Source organism: Theropithecus gelada, chromosome 10, assembly GCF_003255815.1.
Source record: "Theropithecus gelada isolate Dixy chromosome 10, Tgel_1.0, whole genome shotgun sequence".
Taxonomy (NCBI): domain Eukaryota; kingdom Metazoa; phylum Chordata; class Mammalia; order Primates; family Cercopithecidae; genus Theropithecus; species Theropithecus gelada.
In genome coordinates, this window is record NC_037678.1 from 50,825,943 (window position 1) to 50,849,984 (window position 24,042).

Consider the following 24,042-nt stretch of genomic DNA (forward strand, 5'->3'; position numbering starts at 1 on the left):
AGTCGTATCAGCTGGGCGTGGTGGCTCACGCCTGTAATCCCAGCACTTTGGGAGGCCAAGGTGGGTGGATCACGAGGTCACGATACCAAGACCATCCTGGCTAACATGGTGAAACCCCGTCTCTACTAAAAATACAAAAAAATTAGCCAGGCACGGTGGTGGGTACCTGTAGTCCCAGCTACTTGGGAGGCTGAGGCAGGAGAATGGCGTGAACCTGGGAGGCAGAACTTCCAGTGAGCCGAGATCGTGCCACTGCACTCCACCCTGGGCAACAGAGCAAGACTCCGTCTCAAAAAAACAAAAAACAAAAAACAAAGAAACAGCAAAAAAAAAAAAAAAAAAAGAAAGTCATATCTTTGTGACTGGGATTTCTTTTTGTTTGTTTTTTTAAATTTCTTCTAAAAAAAAAAAAAGAGACGGGATGCATGTGGACTGAGATTTCTTGATGCCATTTCTGTTCCATTTTCTGGACTGGTTGTGTGTAGTTGTATGTGGACTTGGACATGTCTGCACCGGAACCCACAGCTCCCGAAGTGCCTGGAACTGGAAGAGGACTTTATTCTTTAGAGGGGGTTGGGAATTTCATTTATGGCTTATCCCTGTTTATTTAACCAGTCTTCCTTTGATGAACCAGTGTTACGGTCTGAATGTATCCCTTCCCTGTAAATGTGATAGTTGTATAAAGTGGGGCATTCAGGAGGTGATTGGGTCATGAGGGCAGAATCCTCATGAATTCTATTATAAAAGAGGCAGGAGGGTCTGAGTGTGGTGGCTCACACCTGTAATCTCAACACTTCGGAAGATGAGGTGGGCAGATCACTTGAGCCCAGGAATTTGAGACTAGCCCGGGCTACATGGTGAAACCCCATCTCTCCAAAAAAATACAAAAATTAGCCAGGTGTGATTGTGCTTGCCCATAGTCCCAGCTACTTGGGAGGCTGAGAGGTGGGAGGATTGGTTGAGCTTGGAAGGTTGAGGCTGCAACAAGCTGAGATCATGCCACTACACTCCATCCTGGGCAACAGAGAGACCCTATCTCAAGAAGAAAAAAAGAAAAAAAGGGCATGAGGGGCCGGGCACAGTGGTACAACTTGTAATCCCAGCACTTTGGGAGGCAAAGGTGGGAGGAGAGCTTGAGGCCAGGTGTTTGAGACCACCCTGGACACCATAGCAAGACCCTGACTCTACAAAATATTAAAAAATTAGCCAGGCATGGTGGCACATGCCTTTAGTCCCATATACTTGGGAGGCTAATGTAAGAGGATTGCTTGAGCCCAGGAGTTTGAGGCTGCAGTGAGCTGTGATTGTACCACTGTACTCCAGCCTGGGTAAGAGTGACTTTTTAATTAAAAATTAAATAAATAAATAACAACAGCAACAACAAAAAGGCCGGGTGCGGTGGCTCACGCCTGTAATCCCAGCACTTTGGGAGTTGGGAGGCCGAGGCGGGCGGATCATGAGGTCAGGAGTTCAAGACCAGCCTGACCAACATGGTGAAAACCTGTCTCTACTTAAAAATACAAAAATTAGCCGAACATGGTGGCGCATGCCTATAATCCCAGCTCAGGAGGGTGAGGCAGGAGAATCGTTTGAACCCAGAGGTTGCAGTGAGCAGAGATCGCGCACTCCAGCCTGGGCGACAGAGTTAGACTCCATCTGGGGAAAAAAAAAAAAAAAAAGGCATGAGGAATGGGCCTCACCAGGTACTGAATCTACTGGTGTCTCCATCTGGGACTTTGCAGCCTCTAGAACTAGGAGCAATACATTTCCGTTGTTTGTAAATTACATAGTCTAAGGTATTTTGTTATAGTAGCAGGAAGGGACTGAAACAAATGGTTAGATTTGTTTCCAGTCTCTTGCTCCCACAGTGGAGTGAGTGACCTGTACTTTGTGCATATGCACAAAGATGATAGGCTAAGCAATTAATAAATAGCATATCTGGATAGCTCGATGTGTGGAAACTTCTGCTAAAACAAAACAGAACAAAAATGTTGTATAAACAGTCAACCTGACAGTTTATGATTCTCTTAAATTCATTTTTCATCTTTCATTGGAACCATGCAACTATGAAAACAGTCATTACTGGATTATTATAAGAGAGGGAGAGAAATCCTGGCTCATAGAGGAGTCAATCTTAAACATCCAGTAAGGTTTCTGCAAATACAATGATGTGTATTTTCTGACAAATGAATCTTCCCTCCCTCCTTTCCTTCCCTTTTTCTCTCCTCCCTTTCCTCTCCCCCTCCCTCTTTGCTTCCTTCATTCATTCAAAATGTATTCAGTGAGTGTCCACTGATGGCCAGCATGGGCGATTTGCACTTGGGAACAGGAGTGGGGAGAGTGAGTGGACTCCTTGAGGCTTCTGTGTGTGTCTCTGGCTTTTGGACAACTTAGAAAGGGGCTAACAAGAATGAGTTACTAGAAGTGAAATCTCTTAGCAGAGCCACACTCCACCATGAATGCCGGTTTACTGGAATGAGGATGCTATTTTTAAGAAAGAGCATTGTGTTTCATCATGGAAATTTTGAGCATCTGAGCAGGCAGCCTGCTGGCTCACTCATCTTTAAGGTCCTGATGCACAGAGACTGTGTTTGCTCAGCTCTGTACCCTAGCACCCACCAAGACCTGCCCTGTGGGAAGAAGGGAAGAAGGAAGGTCTGGGTAGACGAGTAATATGTGAGTTGTTGGTTTCACCTCAGCTGGCAACATCCCAGGGGGCTGGCGGGGCTGGCAGGGCTGGGACCTTGTCTCAGCCTTTGAGTGCTGGGGCAGTGAGGTGAGCAGTCCAACGAGGGACGTTTTTGTTGCAGTTTTTCGGGAGCTGGCACTTCTCAGAATGCCTTATTTAATAAAGCTGTTCTGAAGGACAAGCTGCCCTTTTTGGGGTCCTCAGAGTAGCTTTGTTTTGCAAGAGCAGCCCAGATTCCTCAGTGTTCCTTTGCCTTGTGGGAGGGTGACCTGGGAGTGGGGTGCCGAGGTTGGCACCAATGTGCTGCCCTCTTGGGAAAACCATGTTGGGGGCGCCCTTGGGGTCATTCTGCCAACAGCTGGTGTGCTGGCTTCTCTCCAGGTTATATCGAGCTCTGAGACATCATCTTTGTGCCTTGCTCCTCTAATGTGTTGCTGAAAAGGAAAGCTAGGGGTGGAGAGGAGATTCCCCCGCTTCCCCTTTTTCCTTTATATAGCAATCTTGGTGGAACCAGCAGCTGTGACAGCATGGGTTGGGGAAAAGACTAGGCTTTAAAATAAGGCTGACACAGTTCAAGGCCAGACCTAGCTGTTTCTTTTTTTTTTTTTTTTTTTTTTTTTGAGACGGAGTCTCGCTCTGTCGTCCAGGCTGGAGCGCGGTGGCCGGATCTCAGCTCACTGCAAGCTCCACCTTCCGGGTTTACGCCATTCTCCTGCCTCAGCCTCCCGAGTAACTGGGACTACAGGCGCCCACCACCTCGCCCGGCTAGTTTTTTGTATTTTTTAGTAGAGACGGGGTTTCACCGTGTTAGCCAGGATGGTCTCAATTTCCTGACCTCGTGATCCGCCCGTCTCGGCCTCCCAAAGTGCTGGGATTACAGGTTTGAGCCACCGCGCCCGGCCAGACCTAGCTGTTTCTTATGTCTCTGCAGACTTGGGTGCTTTAACTGTTGCAAGCTGCCCCTTTTTTTTTTTTGTTTTTTTTTTTGTTTTTTTTTTTGAGACGGAGTCTCGCTGTGCTCCCAGGCTGGAGTGCAGTGGCGTGATCTCGGCTCACTGCAAGCTCCGCCTCCCGGGTTCATGCCATTCTCCTGCCTCAGCCTCCCAAGTAGCTGAGACTACAGGCGCCCGCCACCACGCCCGTCTAGTTTTTTGTATTTTTAGTAGAGACGGGGTTTCACCATGTTAGCCAGGATAGTCTCGATCTCCTGACCTCGTGATCCACCCGCCTCAGCCTCCCAAAGTGCTGGGATTACAGGCGTGAGCCACCGCGCCCTGCCCTTTTTTTGTTTTTTTTTTTTTGGAGACGGAGTCTCCCTCTGTCACCCAGGCTGGAGTGCAGTGGCATGATCTCGGCTCACTGCAACCTCTGCCTCCTGGGTTCAAGCGATTCTCCTGCCTCAGCCTCCTGGGTAGCTGGAATTAAGGTGTGTACCACCACACCTGGCTAATTTTTATATTTCTAGTAGACACGGGGTTTCACCATGTTGGCCAGGCTGGTCTCAAACTCCTGACCTCAGGTAATCTGCCTGCCTCAGCCTCCCAAAGTGCTGGGATTACAGGCGTGAGCCACCTCGCTCGGCCCAAGCTTCTCACTTATCTATGAAGCATAGATGTAATACTACCGCTTATTGTTATTTATTTATTTATTTATTTATTTATTTATTTATTTATGAGACTGAATCTCGCTGTCTCCCAGGCTGGAGGGCAGTGGCGCGATCTCTGCTCACTGCAAGCTCTGCCTCCCGGGTTCACGCCATTCTCCTGCCTCAGCCTCCTGAGTAGCTGGGACTACAGGCGCCTGCCACCACGGGTGGCTAATTTTTTTTTTTTTGTATTTTTGGTAGAGACGGGGTTTCACTGTGTTAGCCAGGATGGTCTCGATCTCCTGACCTCGTGATCAGCCTGCCTCAGCCTCCCGAAGTGCTAGGATTACAGGTGTGAGCCACTGCACCTGGCCCGATATATTTATTTTCTTAAATCCTTTTATTCTAAAATAAAGCCTATCTTTAAAAAAAAAAAATTTTTTTTTTTTTTTGAGGTGGAGTCTTGCTCTGTCACCCAGACTGGAGTGTAGTGGCGATATCTTGGCTCACTGTAACCTCCACCTACTGGGTTCAAGTGATTCTCCTGCCTCAGCCTCCTGAGTAGCTGGGATTACAGGCTCCCACCACCATGCCCGGCTAATTTTTGTATTTTTGGTAGAGATGAGGTTTCACCATCTTGGTCAGGCTGATCTCGAACTCCTGACCTTGTGATCCGCCTGCCTCAGCCTCCCAAAGTGCTGGGATTACAGGTGTGAGCCACCGTACCTGGCTAAAAAATTTAATTTTTAACAGAGATGAGAGTCTTACTTTGTTGCCCAGGCTGGTGTCAGTCTCCTGGACCCAAATGATCCTCCCGCCTTGGCCTTCCAAAGTGTTGGGATTACAGGCATGAACCACCATGGCTGGACGAATCCTACTTTTTGGAACACAGTCTTGTGCCACATACTGACATATCAGCCTACCACAGACTACATTTTTTTTTTTTTTTTTTTGAGACAGTCTCACTCTGTCGCCCAGGCTGGAGTGTGGTAGCGTGATCTCGGCTCACTGCAAGCTCCGCCTCCTGGGTTCACGCCATTCTCCTACCTCAGATTCCCGAGTAGCTGGGACTACAGGCGCCCACCACCATGCCTGGCTAATTTTTTGTATTTTTAGTAGAGACAGGGTTTCACCATGTTAGCCAGGATGGTCTTGATCTCCTGACCTTGTGATCCGCCCGCCTCAGCCTCCCAAAGTGCTGGATTACAGGCATGAGCCACCGTGCCCGGCCCACAGAACACATATATAACTGTGTCACCATTAGATTGGAATACTGTATTTTTACTGTGTTTAGATATGTTCAGACACAAGTACTTACCATTGTGCTGCGACTGCCTGCCTTATTCAGTACAGTCTCATGCCGTACAGGTTAGTAGCTGAGGAGTAATAGGCTGTACGCAGCCTAGTGCGTAGCAGGTGATAGCATCCAGGTTGTGTAAGTCACTCTAGAATGTTCCCACAGTGCCGAAACGGCCTAATGCATTTCTTAGAACATATCCCTGTTGCTTAAAACTGCATGACTGTAAATAATTTGGGATTGGGGACAAAGTATCTTTTTATTTATTTATTTATTTTTTGAGACAAGGTCTCACTCTGTCGCCAGGCTAGAGTGCAGTGGTGTGATCTCAGCTCACTGCGACCTCTGCCTCTAGGTCTCAAGTGATTATCCTCCCTCAGCCTCCTGAGTAGCTGGGATTACAGGCATGCGCCACCACGCCCAAATAATTTTTGCATTTTTGGTAGAGATGGGATTTCACCACGTTGGCCAGGATGGTCTCGATCTCTTGACCTCATGATTTGCCCGCCTTGGCCTCCCAAAGTGCTGGGATTACAGGCGTGAGCCACCGCTTCCGGCCAGGACAAAGCATCTTTTATTTGGACCACAGCTTCATGGGAGCTTCTGTTCTCTTTTCTTTTTTCACTGAAAGATGAAGCCTTAAATATGACTGTGGTCCTGAGCCAGAGAAGATGCTATAGAGAAAAGCATTCTGAGAAGAGTGGGCAGGCACGAGCACAGCCTCGATGTGTGGGCGTGGCCTTGATGCGTGGGTCTGTCTTTCCCACAGGTGCTGCGAGTGGCTGAGATGCTGCGGTGGAGGGGAGGCCAGGCCCCGCACTGTCTGGCTGGGGCACCCCGAGAAGAGGGACCAGAGGTATCCTCGAAATGTCATCAACAATCAGAAGTACAATTTCTTCACCTTTCTTCCTGGGGTATGTGCAGACAGGGACTGTGTTCTTTTCTTATTTCCATCACAATTACATGCGTTGGTACAGATGTGATGTGATGTGATGTGATATTATGTTATGTTATATTATGTTATATTTTTTAGAGTCTCACTCTGTCGCCCAGGCTGGAGTGCAGTGGCATAATCTTGGCTTACTGCAACCTCTGCCTCCTGAGTTCAAGCGATTCTCCTGCCTCAGCCTCCTGAGTAGCTGGGATTACAGGTGTGTGCCACCATGCCCAGCTAATTTTTGTATTTTTAGTAGAGATGGGGTTTCACCATGTTGGCCAGGCTGGTCTTGAACTCCTGACATCAGGTGATCCACCCACTTCAGCCTCCCAAAGTGCTGGGATTACAGGTGTGAGCCACCCTGCCTGCCGGTACAGTCTTGAAAGACTGAGTTCCCTGTGGCAGATGTCGGTGACTTTTCTGTGCCACCTTAGCCCCTGGTTGTTCATCTTCCCTGGGCTCAGCACTGGGTAGTGGCAGGGTTGGAGGTGGGGTGGGTGGAGGGGGCACCTGCCTCTGTCTTCAAGGCTGTGTGACTCCACCTGCTCGGTTAGAGTAACTTGACATGTATTTGGTGTGCTGAGCCTAAGAGTGAAAAAGTCATTCTGGGGACCTCGCATTATGACCAAAACAGCGGAAAAGAATGTCAGCAGTGCTTAAATTTCCCCCCATCATGACACATGTAGTCAGTATTGGCAAGTTGGGAGATAATAGCTTAGAGGAGACAAAAATAAAGATGCATTTTAATCTTACCATCTATAGGCCGGGGGCAGTGGCTCAGCCTGTAATCCCAGCACTTTGGGAGGCTGAGGCGGGTGGATCACAAGGTCAGGAGTTTGAGACCAGCCTGGCCAAGATGGTGAAACCCCGTCTCTACTAAAAATAAAAAATCAGCCGGGTGTGGTGGCACGCGCCTGTAGTCCCAGCTACTCAGGAACCTGAGGCAGGAGAACTGGGAGGTGGAGGTTGCAGTGAGCCGAGATTGTGTCACTGTACTCCAGCCTGGGTGACAGAGCGAGACTCCATCTCAAAAATAATAATAATAATAATAAATAATAACAATAAATAAATAAAAAATCTTACCATCTATAGAGAGAATTTTCATTAATGTTTTTGCTAATGATAAATGTTTCTGGTGGCATAACACTTCCACATTAGCTTACACAAATCCATGGATATGTGCTCAGCAAACCTTCCCCCTAACATGCACACACATTGAATATCTATTTTTATCCAGCACAGCCTCCAAACACACACCAGTTGACTTTGAGAAGCAGCAGTAGCACTCAGCTCCAATGCAGAAAGGAACATAATGGCAGTGTGAGATATTGAGTGATAGTACAGAGGCACAAATCTATTCAGTTGGAATTTTTTTTTTAGAGACCTGATCTCACTGTCTTTTCTGGGCTGGAGTGCAGTGGCATGATCAGAGCTATGTCAGCCTCACACTCCTGGGCTCAAGCCATGCTCCTCTCTCAGCCTCCCGAACAGCAGTTTCAATTTTTTTTTTTTTTTTTTTTTGAGATGGAGTCTCACTCTGTCACCCAGGCTGGAGCGCAGTGACGCCATCTTGGCTCACTGCAGCCTCCACCTCCCGGATTCAAGCGATTCTCCTGCCTCAGCCTCCCAAGTAGCTGGGATCACAGACACCCACCATCACACCCGGCTGATTTTTTGTATTTTTAATAGAGATGGGGTTTCACCATGTTGGCCAGGCTGGTCTCGAACTTCTGACCTCAGGTGATCCACCCATCTCGGCCTCCCAAAGTGCTGAGATTATAGGTACGAGCCAACGTGCCCAGCCATGAGTGTTTTTTTAAGGGTGATTTTGACTGTATTTATTGCCAGTTTCCTCAACTCCCCCCAACTCTCAGTACCTTAACTGAGGAATAGGTTTATTCTCATTCATGGAAAGTCTGATGCAGACTGGGCCATACTCCTCCATCTCCTGGCTTTGCCACCTGGAATATGTGACCACCAAAGTCACCAGGTTGGCACAAGAGGCACCAATGGCTCTTAGCTGCCTTAGCCTCAGAGAGACACAGTACTTCATTATCTGTTGGCCGAACTAGTCGTGTGGTCTCAGTCTGACTTTCGGGTCCTTGCCAATGGTCAGAACCACACTGCTCCCCAGGGGAGGATTCAACTGTGTTATTTTATGAAATAGAGGTCATATTGTGGACATAACTTTTTTTTTTTTTTTTTTTGAGACAGAGTCTCCCTCTGTCGCCGAGCCTGGAGTACAATGGCACGATCTCAGCTCACTGTAACCTCCACCTCCTGGGTTCAAGTGATTCTCCTGCCTCAGCCTCCTGAGTAGCTGGGATTACAGGCGTGTGCCACCATGCCCGGCTAATTTTTGTATTTTTTAGTAGAGACGGGGTTTCACGGTGTTGACTGGGCCGGTCTTGAACTCCTGACCTCGTGATTCACCCGCCTCGACTTCCCAAAGTGCCGGGATTACAGGCGTGAGCCACTGTGCATAGCCATGTAACTTTTTAAAAATAATTTTTTATTTTATTTTTTGAGATGGAGTTTCACTTTTTATTTTTTGAGATGGGGGACTCACTGTCACCCAGGTAGTAGTGCAGTGACATGATCTTGGCTCTCTCTCTGCCTCCTGGGCTCAATTGATCTTCCCGCTTCAGCCTCCTCAGTGGCTGAGACTACAGGTGCATGCCACCACTCTTGGCCAATATTTGTATTTTTTGTAGCGATGGGGTTTCACCATGTTGCCATGGCTGCTCTTGAACTCCTGGGCTCAAGCAGTCTACCTCAGCCTCCCAAAGTGCCGGGATTACAGGTGTGAGCCTCCGTGCCTGGCCAGACATAACTTTTTATCTTTCTTTTTGCACTCAACCTTATAGCATAAGCATTTTACACAAAAACCTCCTCCTAAACAACATCTTGAGTGGCCTATTGTACATACAAAATATATAGTCTAAGAAATAACACAGTCCGGCCGGGCGCGGTGGCTCACGCCTGTAATCCCAGCACTTTGGGAGGCTGAGGCGGGCAGATCATGAGGTCAGGAGATTGAGACCATCCTGGCTAACATGGTGAAACCCTGTCTCTACTAAAAATAAAAAAATTAGCCAGGCATGGTGGCTGGCGCCCGTAGTCCCAGCTACTCGGTTGTCTGAGGCAGGAGAATGGCATGAACCCGGGAGGCGGAGCTTGCGGTGAGCTGAGATCGCACCACCGCACTCCAGCCTGGGCGACAGAGCAAGACTCTGTCTCAAAAAAAACCCAAACAAAACAAAACAAAACAAAAACACAATCTGGATGCAGTGACTCAGGTCTGTAATCCCAACACTTTGGGAGGCTGAAGTGGGAGGATCGATTGAGCCCAGGAGTTCAGACCAGCCTGGGCAACATAGGGACACCCTGTCTCTACAAATAAACAAAAAATTTAGCTGGGCATGGTGGTGCATGCTTGTGGTTTCAGCTGCTTGGGAGGCTGTGACAGGAGGATTGCCTGAGCCCAGGAGTTCGAGGCTTCAGTGAGCTACGATCACTCCACTGGATGCCAGCCTGGGTGACAGAGCGAGACCTGGTCTCAAAAAACAAAACCAAACCCTAAAACACACGTAACATAGTTGATGCCCCTGTGTGCCCCTCCGTGTTAGATTTTACCCCTTCCCCAGGAAGTAACTGCTCTTCTGAATTTGGTGTTTACAATTTCCATGTATATCATTATTTACTCTTTGTTTTACAAAGGATACTTTTATTACCCATGTGTGTTTCTCTAAACAACATATGGAAGTGTTTAAGCTCTATGTGAAAAGTATCATGTAAATTGTATTCTTATGCAGGATTTTTTTTTTTTTTTTTTTGAGACAGAGTTTCGCTCTTGTTGCCCAGGTTGGAGTGCAGTCGCGTGATCTTGGCTCACCGCAACCTCCGCCTCCTGGGTTCAAGCAATTCTCCTGCTTCAGCCTCCTGAGTAACTGGGATTATAGGTGCCCACCCCCACGCCTGGCTAATTTTTGTATTTTTAGTAGGGCCAGAGTTTTGCCGTGTTGGTCAGGCTGGTCTCAAACTCCTGACATCAGGTGATCCGCCCGCCTCGGCCTCCCAAAGTTCTGGGATTATAGGTGTGAGCCACCACGTCTAGCTGCAGGAATTTTTTTTTTTTTTTTTTTTTTTTGAGACGGAGTCTCGCTCTGTCGCCCAGGCTGGAGTGCAGTGGCCGGATCTCAGCTCACTGCAAGCTCCGCCTCCCGGGTTCACGCCATTCTCCGGCCTCAGCCTCCCGAGTAGCTGGGACTACAGGCGCCCGCCACCTCGCCCGGCTAGTTTTTTGTATGTCTTAATAGAGACGGGGTTTCACCGTGTTAGCCAGGATGGTCTCGATCTCCTGACCTCGTGATCCGCCCGTCTTGGCCTCCCAAAGTGCTGGGATTACAGGCTTGAGCCACCGCGCCCGGCCAGGAATATTTTTAAATATTAATTTCCCACAATGTTCCAGATTTCATCAGACAAGCCCTGAGTGTCTTTCTCTGTTGTCTCCCTCCATTCCAGGTGCTGTTCAACCAGTTCAAATACTTTTTCAACCTCTATTTCTTACTTCTTGCCTGCTCTCAGTTTGTTCCCGAAATGAGACTTGGCGCACTCTATACCTACTGGGTTCCCCTGGTAAGTTAATCGGCATTGTTTGTTCAGTAACCTTAGAGGTTGGGAAACAGAAAGTTCTTTGTTCCTCTCGCTGAGGTATCTGGAATGGGATGGTGGCCTTGTAGGGAGAGGATGCCCTCAGATCAACACATTGGGAGTCTCTGAGACTTTAATGTTGAAGCTCCGTTTCATATACCACCTGGATCAAACTACAGCAAAGCCTGTGCCATTCATTCATTCGTTTAGCTATTTGGTCTTGCATTATCTCAACAAGGATTTATTGCATGCTTATTGTATATGGCACAAGTCTAGACTCTGGGAACACAGTGGCAAATGAGAAAGACAAATCCCCTGTCCTTACGGATTGTATCACAGGTTGAGCATCCCAAATCCAAAATCCCAAATGCTCTAAAATCTGGCCAGGCGCAGTGGCTCATGCCTGTAGTCCCAGCACTTTGGGAGGCCGAGGCGGGCGGATTGCCTGAGGCCAGGAGTTCGAGACCAGCCTGGGCAACATGGTGAAACCCATCTCTACTAAAAAATATAAAAAATTAGCGGGGTGTGGTGGCACGCGCCTGTAGTCCCAGCTACTTGGGAGGCTGAGGCAGGAGAATCGCTTGAATCCGGGAGGCAGAGGTTGCAGTAAGTTGACATCACGCCACTGCACTCCAGCCTGAGTGATGGAGGAGAGACCTGTCTCAAAACAAAAACAAAAACAAACAAAAAATTCCAGATAAATAAAAATAGTGCTCCAAAATCTAAAACTTGTTGAGCACTAACATGGGACTCAAAGGAAATGCTCACTGGAGCGTTGTGGATTTTAGATTTTCGGATTTGAGATGCTCAGCTGGTAAGGATGGCACGGATGCTCCCCAGTCTGAAAACATCTGCAGTCTCAAACACTTCGGCTCCCAAACATTCTGCATCAGGGATGCTCACCTTGTGTTTGGATTGTTTTCTGAGATCACATTTTCTTTTTATCCAATGTAGAGTATTTGAGTGTGAGGGGTTGGAAAAGTAGCAGAATCTGCTTTTGTGCATATGATGTGTGGCAGGACCGAGTGGCCCCTCTATTCCTTCCCTCGCCTCCTTTTCTTTCTCTCTTGCTTTGGCAGATGGTGGTAGAGTACCTGCTGTGTGCCAGGCCCTGTGCTGGGTTCTGGGGGTGCAGCAATGAACAGAGTAGACGAATACTTCTGCCCTGTAGGGCTGATGTTCAGAGGGCGCAGACAATAAACCAATAGACGGAATTGTTACGGGCTGATGTTCAGAGGGCGTAGACAATAAACCAATAGACGGAATTGTTACGGGCTGATGTTCAGAGGGCGTAGACAATAAACCAATAGACGGAATTGTTACAAATTGTGAAAAGTGCTCTGAAGGTAACAGAATAAGGTCATAGGACAGATGGGGTATCCCAGGTACATTTAGTATTTTTTGCATGAATGAAGGTGAAGGGTAGGAGATGTGAAGGGGCAGCGTTAGCCTGTGTGGCTGTGAAAGGCCTCCTGAAAAGTGATGGGAAGAAGGAGCACATTCCAGAGGGCAGCAGTGCAAAGGCCCTGCAGCAGGCTTGTGCTTAGAGCATTTGAGAAATAGAAAGAGGTCCAATGTAACTGAGCTGTGGAGAGGGCAGAATGGATACCCTTTTTTCTCCAAACTGAGATATTATGAAATGCAGTTGCTGTTTATATTCTCAACAAGTGGGACCTGGGGGAACACTTGGATTCTCTGTTCATAAATCTCATTAACATTTTTATTTTTATTTATTTATTTATTTTTGTGACTGAGTTTCGCTCTTGTTGCCTAGGCTGGAGTGCAATGGGGCAATCTCGGCTCACCACAACCTCCGCCTCCAGGGTTCAAGCAATTTTCCTGCCTTAGCCTCCTGAGTAGCTGGGATTACAGGCGCCCGCCACCGTGCCCAGTTAATTTTTGTAGAGACAGGGTTTCACTCTGTTGGCCAGGCTGGTCTTGAACTACTGACCTCAGGCTATCTACCCACCTTGGCCACCCAAAGTGCTGGGATTACAGGTGTGAGACACTGTGCTTGGCTCTATTTTTATTTTTAATTAAAGAATTTGCTTTTAGGCCGGGTGCGGTGGCTCACACCTGTAATTCCAGCATTTTGGGAGGCCGAGATGGGCGGATCACAAGGTCAAGAGATCGAGACCATCCTGGCCAACATGGCGAAACCCCGTCTCTACTAAAAATACAAAAATTAGCTGGGCATGGTGGCATGCATCTGTAGTCCCAGCTACTCAGGAGGCTGAGGCAGGAGAATCGCTTGAATCTGGGAGGTGGAGGTGGCAGTGAGTGCCACTGCACTCCAGCCTAGTCAACAGAACGAGACTCCATCTCAAAAAAGAAAAAAAGAAGAAAAAAAAAAAGAATTTGCTTTTAGAGACAGGGTCTCACTTTGTCTTGCCCAGGCTGTAGTGCAGAGTACAATCATAGCTCACTGCAGCCTTGAATTCCTGTGCTAAAGGAATCCTCCTGCCTCAGCCCCCTGTGTGGCTGGGACTACAGGTGCATGCCACCATGCATGGATACTTTTTTTAATTCATTTTTTCCCCATAGGTTATTGGGGTACAGGTGGTATGTTGTTACATGAATAAGTTCTTTAGTGGTGATTTGTGGGATTTTGGTGCACTCATTACCCGAGCAGTATACACTGCATCCTGTTTGTGGTGTTTTATCCCTTGCTCCCCTCCCACTCTTTCCCCCAAATCCCCAAAATCCATTGCATCATTCTTATGCCTTTGTGTCCTCATAGCTTAGCTCCCACATATTAGCTCCCACATATTAGTGAGAACATATGATGTTTGGTTTTCCATTCCTGAGTTACTTCACTTGGAATAATAGTCTCCAGTCTCATCCAGGTCACTACAAAGGCCGTTAATTCATTCCTTTTTATGGCTGAGTAGTAGTCCATTGAATATATATACCACAGTTTCTTTATCCATTCGTCGATTGATGGGCATTTGGGTTGGTTCCACGATTTTGCAATTGTGAATTGTGCTGCTATAAACATGCGTGTACAAGTATCTTTTTCGTATAATGACTTCTTTTCCTCTGGGTAGAACCCGGTAGTGGGATTGCTGGTAATCAAATGGTAGTTCTACTTTTAGTTCTTTAAGGAATCTCCACACTGTTTTCCATAGTGGTTGTATTTACATTCCCACCAGCAGTGTAGAAGTGTTCCCTGTTCACTGCATCCACGCCAACATCTATTGTTTTTTGATTTTTAGATCATGGCCATTCTTGCAGGAGGGAGGTGGCATTGCATTGTGGTTTTGATTTGCATTTCCCTGATCATTAATGATGTTGAACATTTTTCATATGTTTGTTGGCCATTTGTATGTCTTCTTTTGAAAATTGTCTATGCATGTCCTTAGTTCACTTTTTGATGGGATTGTTTTTTTCTTACTGATTTGTTTGAGTTAATTGTAGATTCTGGATATTAGTCCTTTGTCAGATGTGAAGATTTTCTCCCACTCTGTGGGTTGTCTGTTTACCCTGCTGACTGTTCCTCTTGCCATGTAAAAGCTCTTTAGTTAAGTTCCAACTATTTATCTTCGTTTTTATTACATTTGCTTTTGGGTTCTTGGTCATGAAATCCTTGCCTAAGCCAGTGTCTACAGGGGTTTTTCCAATGTTATCTTCTAGAATTTTTATAGTTTCAGGACTTAGATTTTAAGTCCTTAATCCATCTTGAGTTGATTTTTTGTGTAAGATGAGAGATGAGGATCCAGTTTCATTCTCTTACATGTGGCTAGCCGGTTGTCCCAGCACCATGTAGAAAAGGGTGTCCTTTCCTCCACTTTATGTTTTTGTTTGTTTTGTTGAAGAGCAGTCAGCTGTAAGTATTTGGGTTTATTTCTGGGTTCTCTATTCTGTTCCATTGGTCTGTGTGCCTATTTTTATACCAGTACCATGCTGTTTTGGTGACTGTGGCCTTATTGTGTAGTTTGAAATCAGGTAGTGTGATGCCTCCAGATTTGTTCTTTTTGCTTAGTCTTGCTTTCACTATGCAGGCTCTTTTTTGGTTCCATGTGAATTTTAGAATTGTTTTTTCTTTCTTCTTTTTTTTGAGACCAAGTCTCGCTCTGTCACCCAGGCTGGAGTGCAGTGGCGTGATCTTGGCTCACTGCAAGCTCCGCCTCCTGGGTTCACGCCATTCTCCTGCCTCAGCCTCCCGAGTAGCTGGGACTACAAGTGCCGCCACCATGCCCGGCTAATTTTTTTGTATTTTTAGTAGAGACGGGGTTTCACCTGTGTTAGCCAGGATGGTCTTGATCTCCTGACCTCGTGATCCGCCCACCTTGGCCTCCCAAAGTGCTGGGATTACAGGCGTAAGCCACTGTGCCCGGCCCAAGAATTGTTTTTTCTAATTCTGTGAAGAATGATGCTCTTGGCTAATTTTTAAGTTTTATGTAGAGATGGGATCTCATTATGTTGCACAGACTCATCTCCAACTCCTGGGCTCAGGAATCCACCTACCTTGGCCTTCCAAGGTGCTAGGATTACAGATGTGAGTTGACACACCCAACTTAGTAAATTTTTTTGATTAAGAGAAAGTTGTAAACATAAAAAAGATTTAGGTTCCCCTTAAAGAAACAAAAACAATAAACCTTTTTGCTGTTGGCAGCAGGTATGGGATGATACAGATTTGGTGTAGAGGTGCTTGTGGAGCGGAGGAAGCCAGATGCTCAGGGACCAGGGAGCGGGTGTGCATATGCCGTATGTGCCATGTTATCAGACAAGTGATGCCAGCAGCTCTTGCCCTGAGAAGAGGAAGGGAGGTCATTTTTTCCACACAAACAATGCAGGTGCTTCTGGAATGACAAGAATAGTTCTTTTCTGCTCTGAGGCATTTTGGAGTGAAGTAGCATCCTGAGAGCTAGAGAGGCCCTTCATCCAAGCATCCTTTCCCTTCTGATAACAGACATTCTTGCCTGTGTCAGGTGGCATGCTTAACCAAGTGCCAGGTGGTGCCTGTGCCTTTAAGCACTGATATTGTGATAATCAGGAAACGGTTTTTGGTTTTTTGTGAGGCAGAGTCTCGCTCTGTTGCCTAGACTGGAGCACAGTGGCACAATATCGGCTCACTGTAGCCGTCACCTCCCGGGTTCAAGCGACTCTCATGCCTCAGCCTTCTGAGTAACTGGGATTACAGGCACCCACTACCACGCCTGGCTAATTTTTGTATTTTTAGTAGAGACGAGGTTTCACCATGGTGGCCATGCTGCTCTGGAACTCCTGACCTCAAGTGATCCGCCCATGTTGACCTCCCAAAGTGCTGGGATGACAGGTGTGAGCCACTGCACTAGGCCTAGGAAACTGTTGACTTTACGTTATAAACTGAGATGCCCTAGAGCTGGGCTGACGCAGTAAAGCCCTGGGAGAATGAGAAGCTCCTGTCGGCTACTCTGTCCAGTCAGGTACAAACAGGGACCAGGAGTTGCCAGACCCAAGAGTTACAAACTCTATAGTTTTATGTGAAATACTCTAACTTCATTTTAGTTTTTAAGTTCCATAACTGTTTACTATATACTTACATAAAAATCAAACCATAAGTTACTTTAACAAAGTTAGTCTACAATGTATATAAAATATCATTTATTGTATTGCCATTTATTGGTTATCTTTTTAAAGTGTAGTTATTTGAAAGGTCGTACATTCACATGGCTCAAGAAATACACCGACGTCCCTTTTGAAGAATCTACTTCCATCCAGTTTTGCCTCCCAAATACTTTCATTTCTTGTCCTTCCCTCCAGAGTTGCTTTATGAACAAACGAGTACGATGAATAAAAATTCTTACCACTTTCTTTTTATTGATTGATTCATTGAGAGTCTCACTCACTGTCACCCAGGCTGGAGTGCAGTGGCATGATCTGGGCTTACCGCAATCTCTGCCTCTCGGGTTCAAGTGATTCTCCTGCCTCAGTCTCCTGAGTAGCTGCGATTACAGGCATGTGCCATCACGCCCAGTTAATTTTTGTATTTTTAGTAGAGACGGGGATTTCACCATTTTTGGCCAGGGTGGTCTTGAACTCCTGACCTTAAGTGATCCTCTCGCCTTGGCCTCCCAGAGTATTAGGATTATAGGCATGAGCCACTGTGCCCAGCCCGTTACTACTACTTGTTTTTTTTTTTTTTTTTTTTTGAGACGGAGTCTCGATCTGTTGCCAGGCTGGAATGCAGTGGTGCGATCTTGGGTCACTACAACTTCTGCCTCCTGGGTTCAAGCGATTCTTCTGCCTCAGCCTCCCAAGCAGCTGGGACTACAAGTGCGTGTCACCACGCCCAGCTAATTTTTGTATTTTTAGTAGAGACGGGGTTTTACCATGTTGGCCAGGATGGTCTCAATCTCTTGACCTCTTTTTTTTTTTTTTGAGACGGAGTCTGGCTCTGTTGCCCAGGCTGGAGTGCAGTGGCCAGATCTCAGCTCACTGCAAGCTCCGCCTCCCGGGTTCACGCCATTCTCCTGCCTCAGCCTCCCGAGTAGCTGGGACTACAGGCGCCCGCCACCTCGCCCGGCTAGTTTTTTTTGTATTTTAGTAGAGACGGGGTTTCACCGTGTTAGCCAGGATGGTCTCGATCTCCTGAACTCGTGATCCGCCCGTCTCGGCCTCCCAAAGTGCTGGGATTACAGGCTTGAGCCACTGCCCCCGGCCAATCTCTTGACCTCTTGATCCGCCCACCTTGGCCTCCCAAAGTGCTGGGATTATAGGTGTGAGCCACCATGCCCAGCCCATGTTTCTTCTTTTTAGGAACAAAACAAGATACCCATAGTTTTGAATCATTTTTAGTGTAATTTTTCTCTTGATTTTTAAACATCAACAACTCATTAAAAACGATTTAGGCCGGGCGCGGTGGCTCCTGCCTGTAATCCCAGCACTTTGGGAGGCCAAGGCGGGTGGATCACGAGCTCAGAAGATCGAGACAATCCTGGTGAAACCCCATCTCTACTAAAAATAGAAAAAATTAGCCAGGCGTGGCAGCGGGTGCCTGTACTCCCAGCTACTTGGGAGGCTGAGGCAGGAGAATGGCGTGAACCCGGGAGGCGGAGCTTGCAGTGAGCGGAGATCGTGCCACTGCACTCCAGCCTGGGCGACAGAGCAAGACTCCGTCTCAAAAAAAAAAAAAAAAAAAACAATTTGAAGCAGTATGTGAATTGGACTCATTCCTTTTCCTGGTGTCTGTCTGTTCAGGCTGTCCCTTGGCCTCTCTGCTCTTTTTGAAGGTGAGGGACTTTCCTATTACTTCACCCCTGTGCTTTTGGGCTCAGGAGGCCCCTCCCTGGCCCCCAGCAAGGAATGCTCCAGACCCGATCTCTCAAGCCACATCTCTCTCTCTCTTTTTTTTTTGAAACGGAGTCTCTCTGTCACCCAGGCTGGAGTGCAGTGGTGCAATCTCAGCTCACTGTAACTTCCGCCTTTTAGGTTCAAGCGATTCTCCTGCCTCAGCCTCGCGAGGAGCTGGGATTACAGGTGCCCACCACACCTGGCTAATTTTTGTATTTTTAATAGAGACGGGGGTTTCACCACGTTGGCCAGGCTGATCTTGAACTCCTGACCTCAGATGATCCACCCACCTCGGCCTCCCAAAGTGCTGGGATTACAGATGTGAGCCACCATGACTGACCGTGTTTACCTCTTAATTGCACTCTGTGAAGTCGTGTAATTTGAACCAAGCCTACTTTTCTGAGCCTTAGTTTTGTCATCTGTAAAAAGGAACCATCCTTTCTACTGCTTTGGTTTGTTGGGAGGTTTGTTTAAATGAATTACTGCAAGTAAAATGGTTCATGTGGCTGTATACAATTCTCAGGAAACATTCTCATTTTAATTTTTAAATTCTGCCACTAATGATGTGTTTTTCATTGTTCGATTAAGTTTTAGCTTTTTAATTTTTTTTCCCCTGAGACAGGGTCTCGTTCTGTCGCCCATGCTGGAGTTCTGTGGCTCGAGCTCGGCTCACTGCAACCTCCACCTCCTGGGCTCAGACAATCCTCCTGCCTCAACCTCCTGAGTAGCTGGGACCACAGCATGAGCCACCATGCCTGGCTAATTTTTTTTTTCAGTTTCAGGTTTCTATTTTCGTTTGTAGAACCTGGCTAATTCTTTTTGTAGTTTCTGTAAAGATGGAGTCTCCCTATGTTGCCCAGGCTGGTCTCGAACTCCTGGGCTCAAGCAATCTTGCTGCCTCAGCCTCCCCAAATGCTGGGATTATAGGTGTGAGCCACCACACCCAGCCATTTTTTAGCTTTTAATAATTTTTTTCTTTTTTTTTTTTGAGACGGAGTCTGCTCTGTTGCCCAGGCTGGAGTGCAGTGGTGCGATCTAGGCTCATTGCAAGCTCCGCCTCTTGGGTTCACGGCATTCTCCTGCCTCAGCCTTCTGACAGGCGCCCGCCACTACGTCCGGCTAATTTTTCGTATTTTTAGTAGAGACAGGGTTTCACCACGTTAGCCAGGATGGTCTTGATCTCCTGACCTTGTGAGCTACCCACCTCGGCCTCCCAAAGTGCTGGGATTACAGGCGTCAGCCACCGTGCCCGGTCAATAATTTTTTTCTTGGTACTAATATGTTAGGAGAGAAGTAACTCAAGAGAGCAGAAATAATCTATAACATTAATATGATGACCAAATAAATGTAGGGTATTTTTGTTATTGAGATATAATCTATATGCCATAAAATACACAGATCTTCAGTTTTCAATTCATTGAGTTTTGACATTTGTCAGCCCCCACATAAATACCACCTCAATCAAGATATGGAACATTTCCATCACCCCAGGAAGTTCCCCAGTGCCTGTTCCTATCACCCCACCCGCCCCCACCACCCCAGGCAACTGCTTTTCTGATTTCTATCTCCCATAGATTAGCTTTGCTTTAGTAAATTTATTTTTGATGTACAACTTTACAAAAGAGGCTTGCACTTTCAGAGTTGCTTGTCTATGAGTTGTCACTGCCTGTGATTCTTCACCAGCTCAGACAGCTGTCTCCTTCAACCGTCCCCCTTCCCCCGCCCACTAAAGCTTCTTTCTAAATATCTGTGAATGGATATTAAGGACCTCCTAAATTGGATGGTTGGAATTTATTCCTGGACTAAATTTGCATCTCTTTGTAAAGCAATTTCTAATCTAAGGCATGGCGTGGCCCCTAGGATTAATGAGAACTGTGTGTGTATGTGTGGGGGGAGACATGATAATTTAGGAGGTGGTGTTTATTTGCAGCAGGGAGGTTAGTGAGTGGCTCCTGTGTTTGTATGAGCACACACTTTCCATGAACATCAATGGGATTTAGCCAGGCCCACGCAGAGAGAAATAGAAACTAGAACATTCGAAAAAACAAACAACAACAAAAACTCGGGTTTTGGCACAGAGCAAGAAAATAGCAGCGTGGTGGAGGGGGCCGCTCTGCACGCCGAGTCTGTGCTCCTCGCAGACAGGTTTTCTCTCACTCCCTATGTGGTCTGGTTATGCTTTGATTCTGAAATGTACCAGTTTCTTTTGGCTGCAGTGTGTACTTTACATCTGATTGGAAACAGGAGTAATCCTTTGATTGTAAAGATGTATGGGCGTGGGGAGGAGTTTCACAAAGCAGCACATCTCTGGATAGATTTACATAAGAGATTTAAAGTCCTTTGAATCGAAGTTAATATATTTCACAGCGTAAACAGTATGAAAGTGAAATTCTCCAAGAACCACAACTGCTAACCCTTGGGTGGTTATGCTGACTGTATTTAAAAAATAACCGTCAGGGCAAGCTTTAAAAGGGGATGGGGGAGGAGTGACAAGGAAAATGAATGGCTGTAAGCACGTAAGTAAAATGAATGACTGATTTAGGCTTTATCGATTACAAGAGGAAATAAATCTAGATTGGAAGTGGATTCTGCTATGGGTGACTCCCTCCATCCAACCAGATTTTATGAGTTGGGGTTCCCAACTCAGGGGAAGGTTGGGGAAGTTTTAAGTTTTTATTAGTTTCTACTTATGCAATTAATACTTTAATATAGTTTCCTTATAAAAACTTAAAACAGCTGGGTACGGTGGCCCATGCCTGTAATCCCAGCATTTTGGGGGACTGAGGTGGGTGAATTGTGTGAGCTCAGGAGTTCAAGATCCACGTGGGCAACATGGCAAAAACCCATCTCTGTGGGCATGGTGGCTCACACCTGTAATCCCAGCACTTTGGGAGACCGAGGCAGGTGGATCACCTGAGGTCGGGAGACCAGCCTGGCAACATGGTGAAACCCTGTCTCTAGTAAAAATACAAAAATTAGCCGGGCATGGTGGTGGGTACCTGTAATACCAGCTACTGAGGAGACTGAGGCAAGAGAATCGCTTGAGCCCGGGAGGCGGAGGTTGCAGTGAGCCGAGATGGCACCACTGCACGCCATCCTGAGCAACAGAGTGAGACTCAGCAAACAACAAACCATCTCTACCAAAAATACAAAAATTAGCCAGGCATGGTGGCACACGCCTGTGGTCCCAGCTACTCCGGAGGCTGAGGCAGGAGGATCTCTTGAGCCTGGGAGGTGGAGATTGCAGTGAGCCAGGGTCATACTACTGCACTCCAGCCTGGGTGACAGAGCGAGACCCTATCTCAAAATAAACAAACAAAAAAACTCTGTAATCCCAGCACTTTGGGAGGCCAAGGTGGGCGGATCACAAGGTCAAGAGATTGAGACCATCCTGGCCAACATGGTGAAGCTCTGTGTCTACTAAAAATACAAAAATTAGGTGGGTGTGGTGGTGCGTGCCTGTAGTCCCAGCTACTCGAGAGGCTGAGGCAAGAGAATTGCTTGAACCCGGGAGGCGGATGATGCAGTGAGCGAGACATTATCTAGCGAGAGAGCGAGACTCCAACAAACAAAACAAAAAACTTAAAACATTAGAGATAGACTGAAGCTCCTTTCAGTCCCTCTCTATCCTGATCCTAGTCTCCTTCCCGGCAGAGAAATCTAACCTGTCGTTAAGGAAATTGGAAAACATTTAAGTGTGTAAAATTTTGTTGCTGTTTATATGAATGGGGTTGCAGTGTATCTCCTGAAAGATTGGTCTTTTCTGCTGGGCTCTGTGAATGCAATGGATGTATCTTACTCTTTTTAACTGTTGCCTGGTGGTCCCTCCTAAGGGCTCCATCCACCTAAGTTTCTCTAGATACAGTGGCAGTAAAGATTAAGATTTCCTACATTTCAGTTCCCATTTATCACTTAGCAGCTTTATGTCTTTGGGCAAGATTACTCAGCCTCTCTGTGCCTCAGTTTCCTCATCTGCATGGGGAGCTCAGTTATAGGTCTCAGGGTTGTTGTGAGGCTGAAGTGCACTTACAATCGTGCCCAGCACATGGTGGGTGAGAGACCGTGTTAATGGTCACCATCGCTTGCTTGTGGAGGGACAGTTTGAGTGTTCCTGTGTGTGTCACCCTCACCCTGAGGTGGTGAATATGGACGTCCTTGTGCGTGTGTGGCAGCGAGGGTTTCTCTAAGGTAGTGTTTCTCCAGGGTGTGTGTGGGAGTGCGTGTTCCCTAAGACAGATTCAGAGAGGGGGGCTTGCAGCGGCGTGTACGTTTGGAATAACTCACAGGTCCTGCCCCCCTGCCCCCCCAAGTGGCCTCTCACCTTTTCTGCCCCTGGCACCAGGAGGGGACGGTTGGTTGCAGCAGGGCTCACCGCTTGTAGCAAGGCTCACTGTCGTCTCTCTCTGCAGGGCTTCGTCCTGGCCGTCACTGTCATCCGTGAGGCGGTGGAGGAGATCCGATGCTACGTGCGGGACAAGGAAGTCAACTCCCAGGTCTACAGCCGGCTCACAGCACGAGGTCAGCCTTCTGGCTCCTGGGCCACGGGGTTGCAGCTCAATCACAGGCCGCTGACAGTCAGGGGAGAAGAGTTCAAGGCCTGGGCTGCGGGTGTGGGCATGCCACGTGGCAGAACAGTCACTTGGTTACTCCAGCACCAGGGAGGCCTCCATCTGCCCTGGATGACAGGTTGACGGGATCCCACCAGGCCTCGGCGGCGTCCACAGGCCTCTTGGTGTTGGTCTTGTCAAATAACTTGTGTGTCATCAACCTGGAATTACATTCTGTGCGGGGTCGTCCCGGCTGGCTAATCCCTTTCCCTTTCTGCTTCCTGGCTGAAGGAGGGCGCCCCTGGTGTTCACATGGGAGTCTGCAAACCGTTTTCAAAGATACTCTTTCGGCAGTGATTACTTTAACATCAAACTGTTGCTACTTTAGTCTTTAGAAAGGCAACAGACTTAGGTAAATACTGCATCCATGAAGATTTCTTTGAAGGCATTTTATAAATCCTGGAAATTGAGGCCTGGAGAGCATGGAGTCTGATCCAAAAATAAATGACCAGTTTTGTATGTCAGAGTTATATGTTTTGGGCTCAAAAACAAAAAATTGAAATTTTGGCCCAGTACAGTGGCTCACGCCTGTAATCCCGCACTTTGGGAGGCTGAGGTGGGTGGATCACCTGAGGTCAGGAGTTCAAGACTAACTTGGCCAACATGGTGGAAACCCTGTCTGTACTACACATGCAAAAATTAGCTGGACATGGTGGCATTCATCTGTAATCCCAGCTACTCCAGAGGCTGAGGAAGGAGAATCACTTGAACCTGGGAGGCGGAGGTTGCAGTGAGCCAAGATCACACCATTGCCCTCCAGGCTGGGTGACAAGAGGGAAACTCCATCTCAAAAAAAAAAAAAAAAAAAAAAAAAAATTGAAATTGAAATTTTAATAACATTTCCCAGGGATATGAAAATCCTTTCATCACTGACCCCCTCTTGCAAGATATGTGCATTTTAAATGCTGGAACTTAAAAACCCACTCACACGGTGGAAGAGCCACAAAACAACCCAGCCAGTGTTGACTTCTGTTTCTAATTACAATAGATTTACTGTAA

The 24,042-nt window shown here is 47.1% G+C and overlaps 1 protein-coding gene across 1 annotated transcript in view; it reads left to right on the forward strand.

The window, feature by feature from the left end:
* Positions 1–6,345: 6,345 nt before the first annotated feature.
* The window catches only part of ATP9A (ATPase phospholipid transporting 9A (putative)), a 132,217-nt gene continuing 114,520 nt past the window's right edge, over positions 6,346–24,042 (forward strand). The window contains exons 1-3 of the mRNA XM_025399176.1: positions 6,346–6,485; positions 11,033–11,146; positions 22,846–22,954. Of these exons, the coding sequence (XP_025254961.1) occupies positions 11,108–11,146; positions 22,846–22,954 (148 nt within the window). The 5' untranslated portion in view covers positions 6,346–6,485; positions 11,033–11,107. The remainder of the gene's footprint in view (positions 6,486–11,032; positions 11,147–22,845; positions 22,955–24,042) is intronic.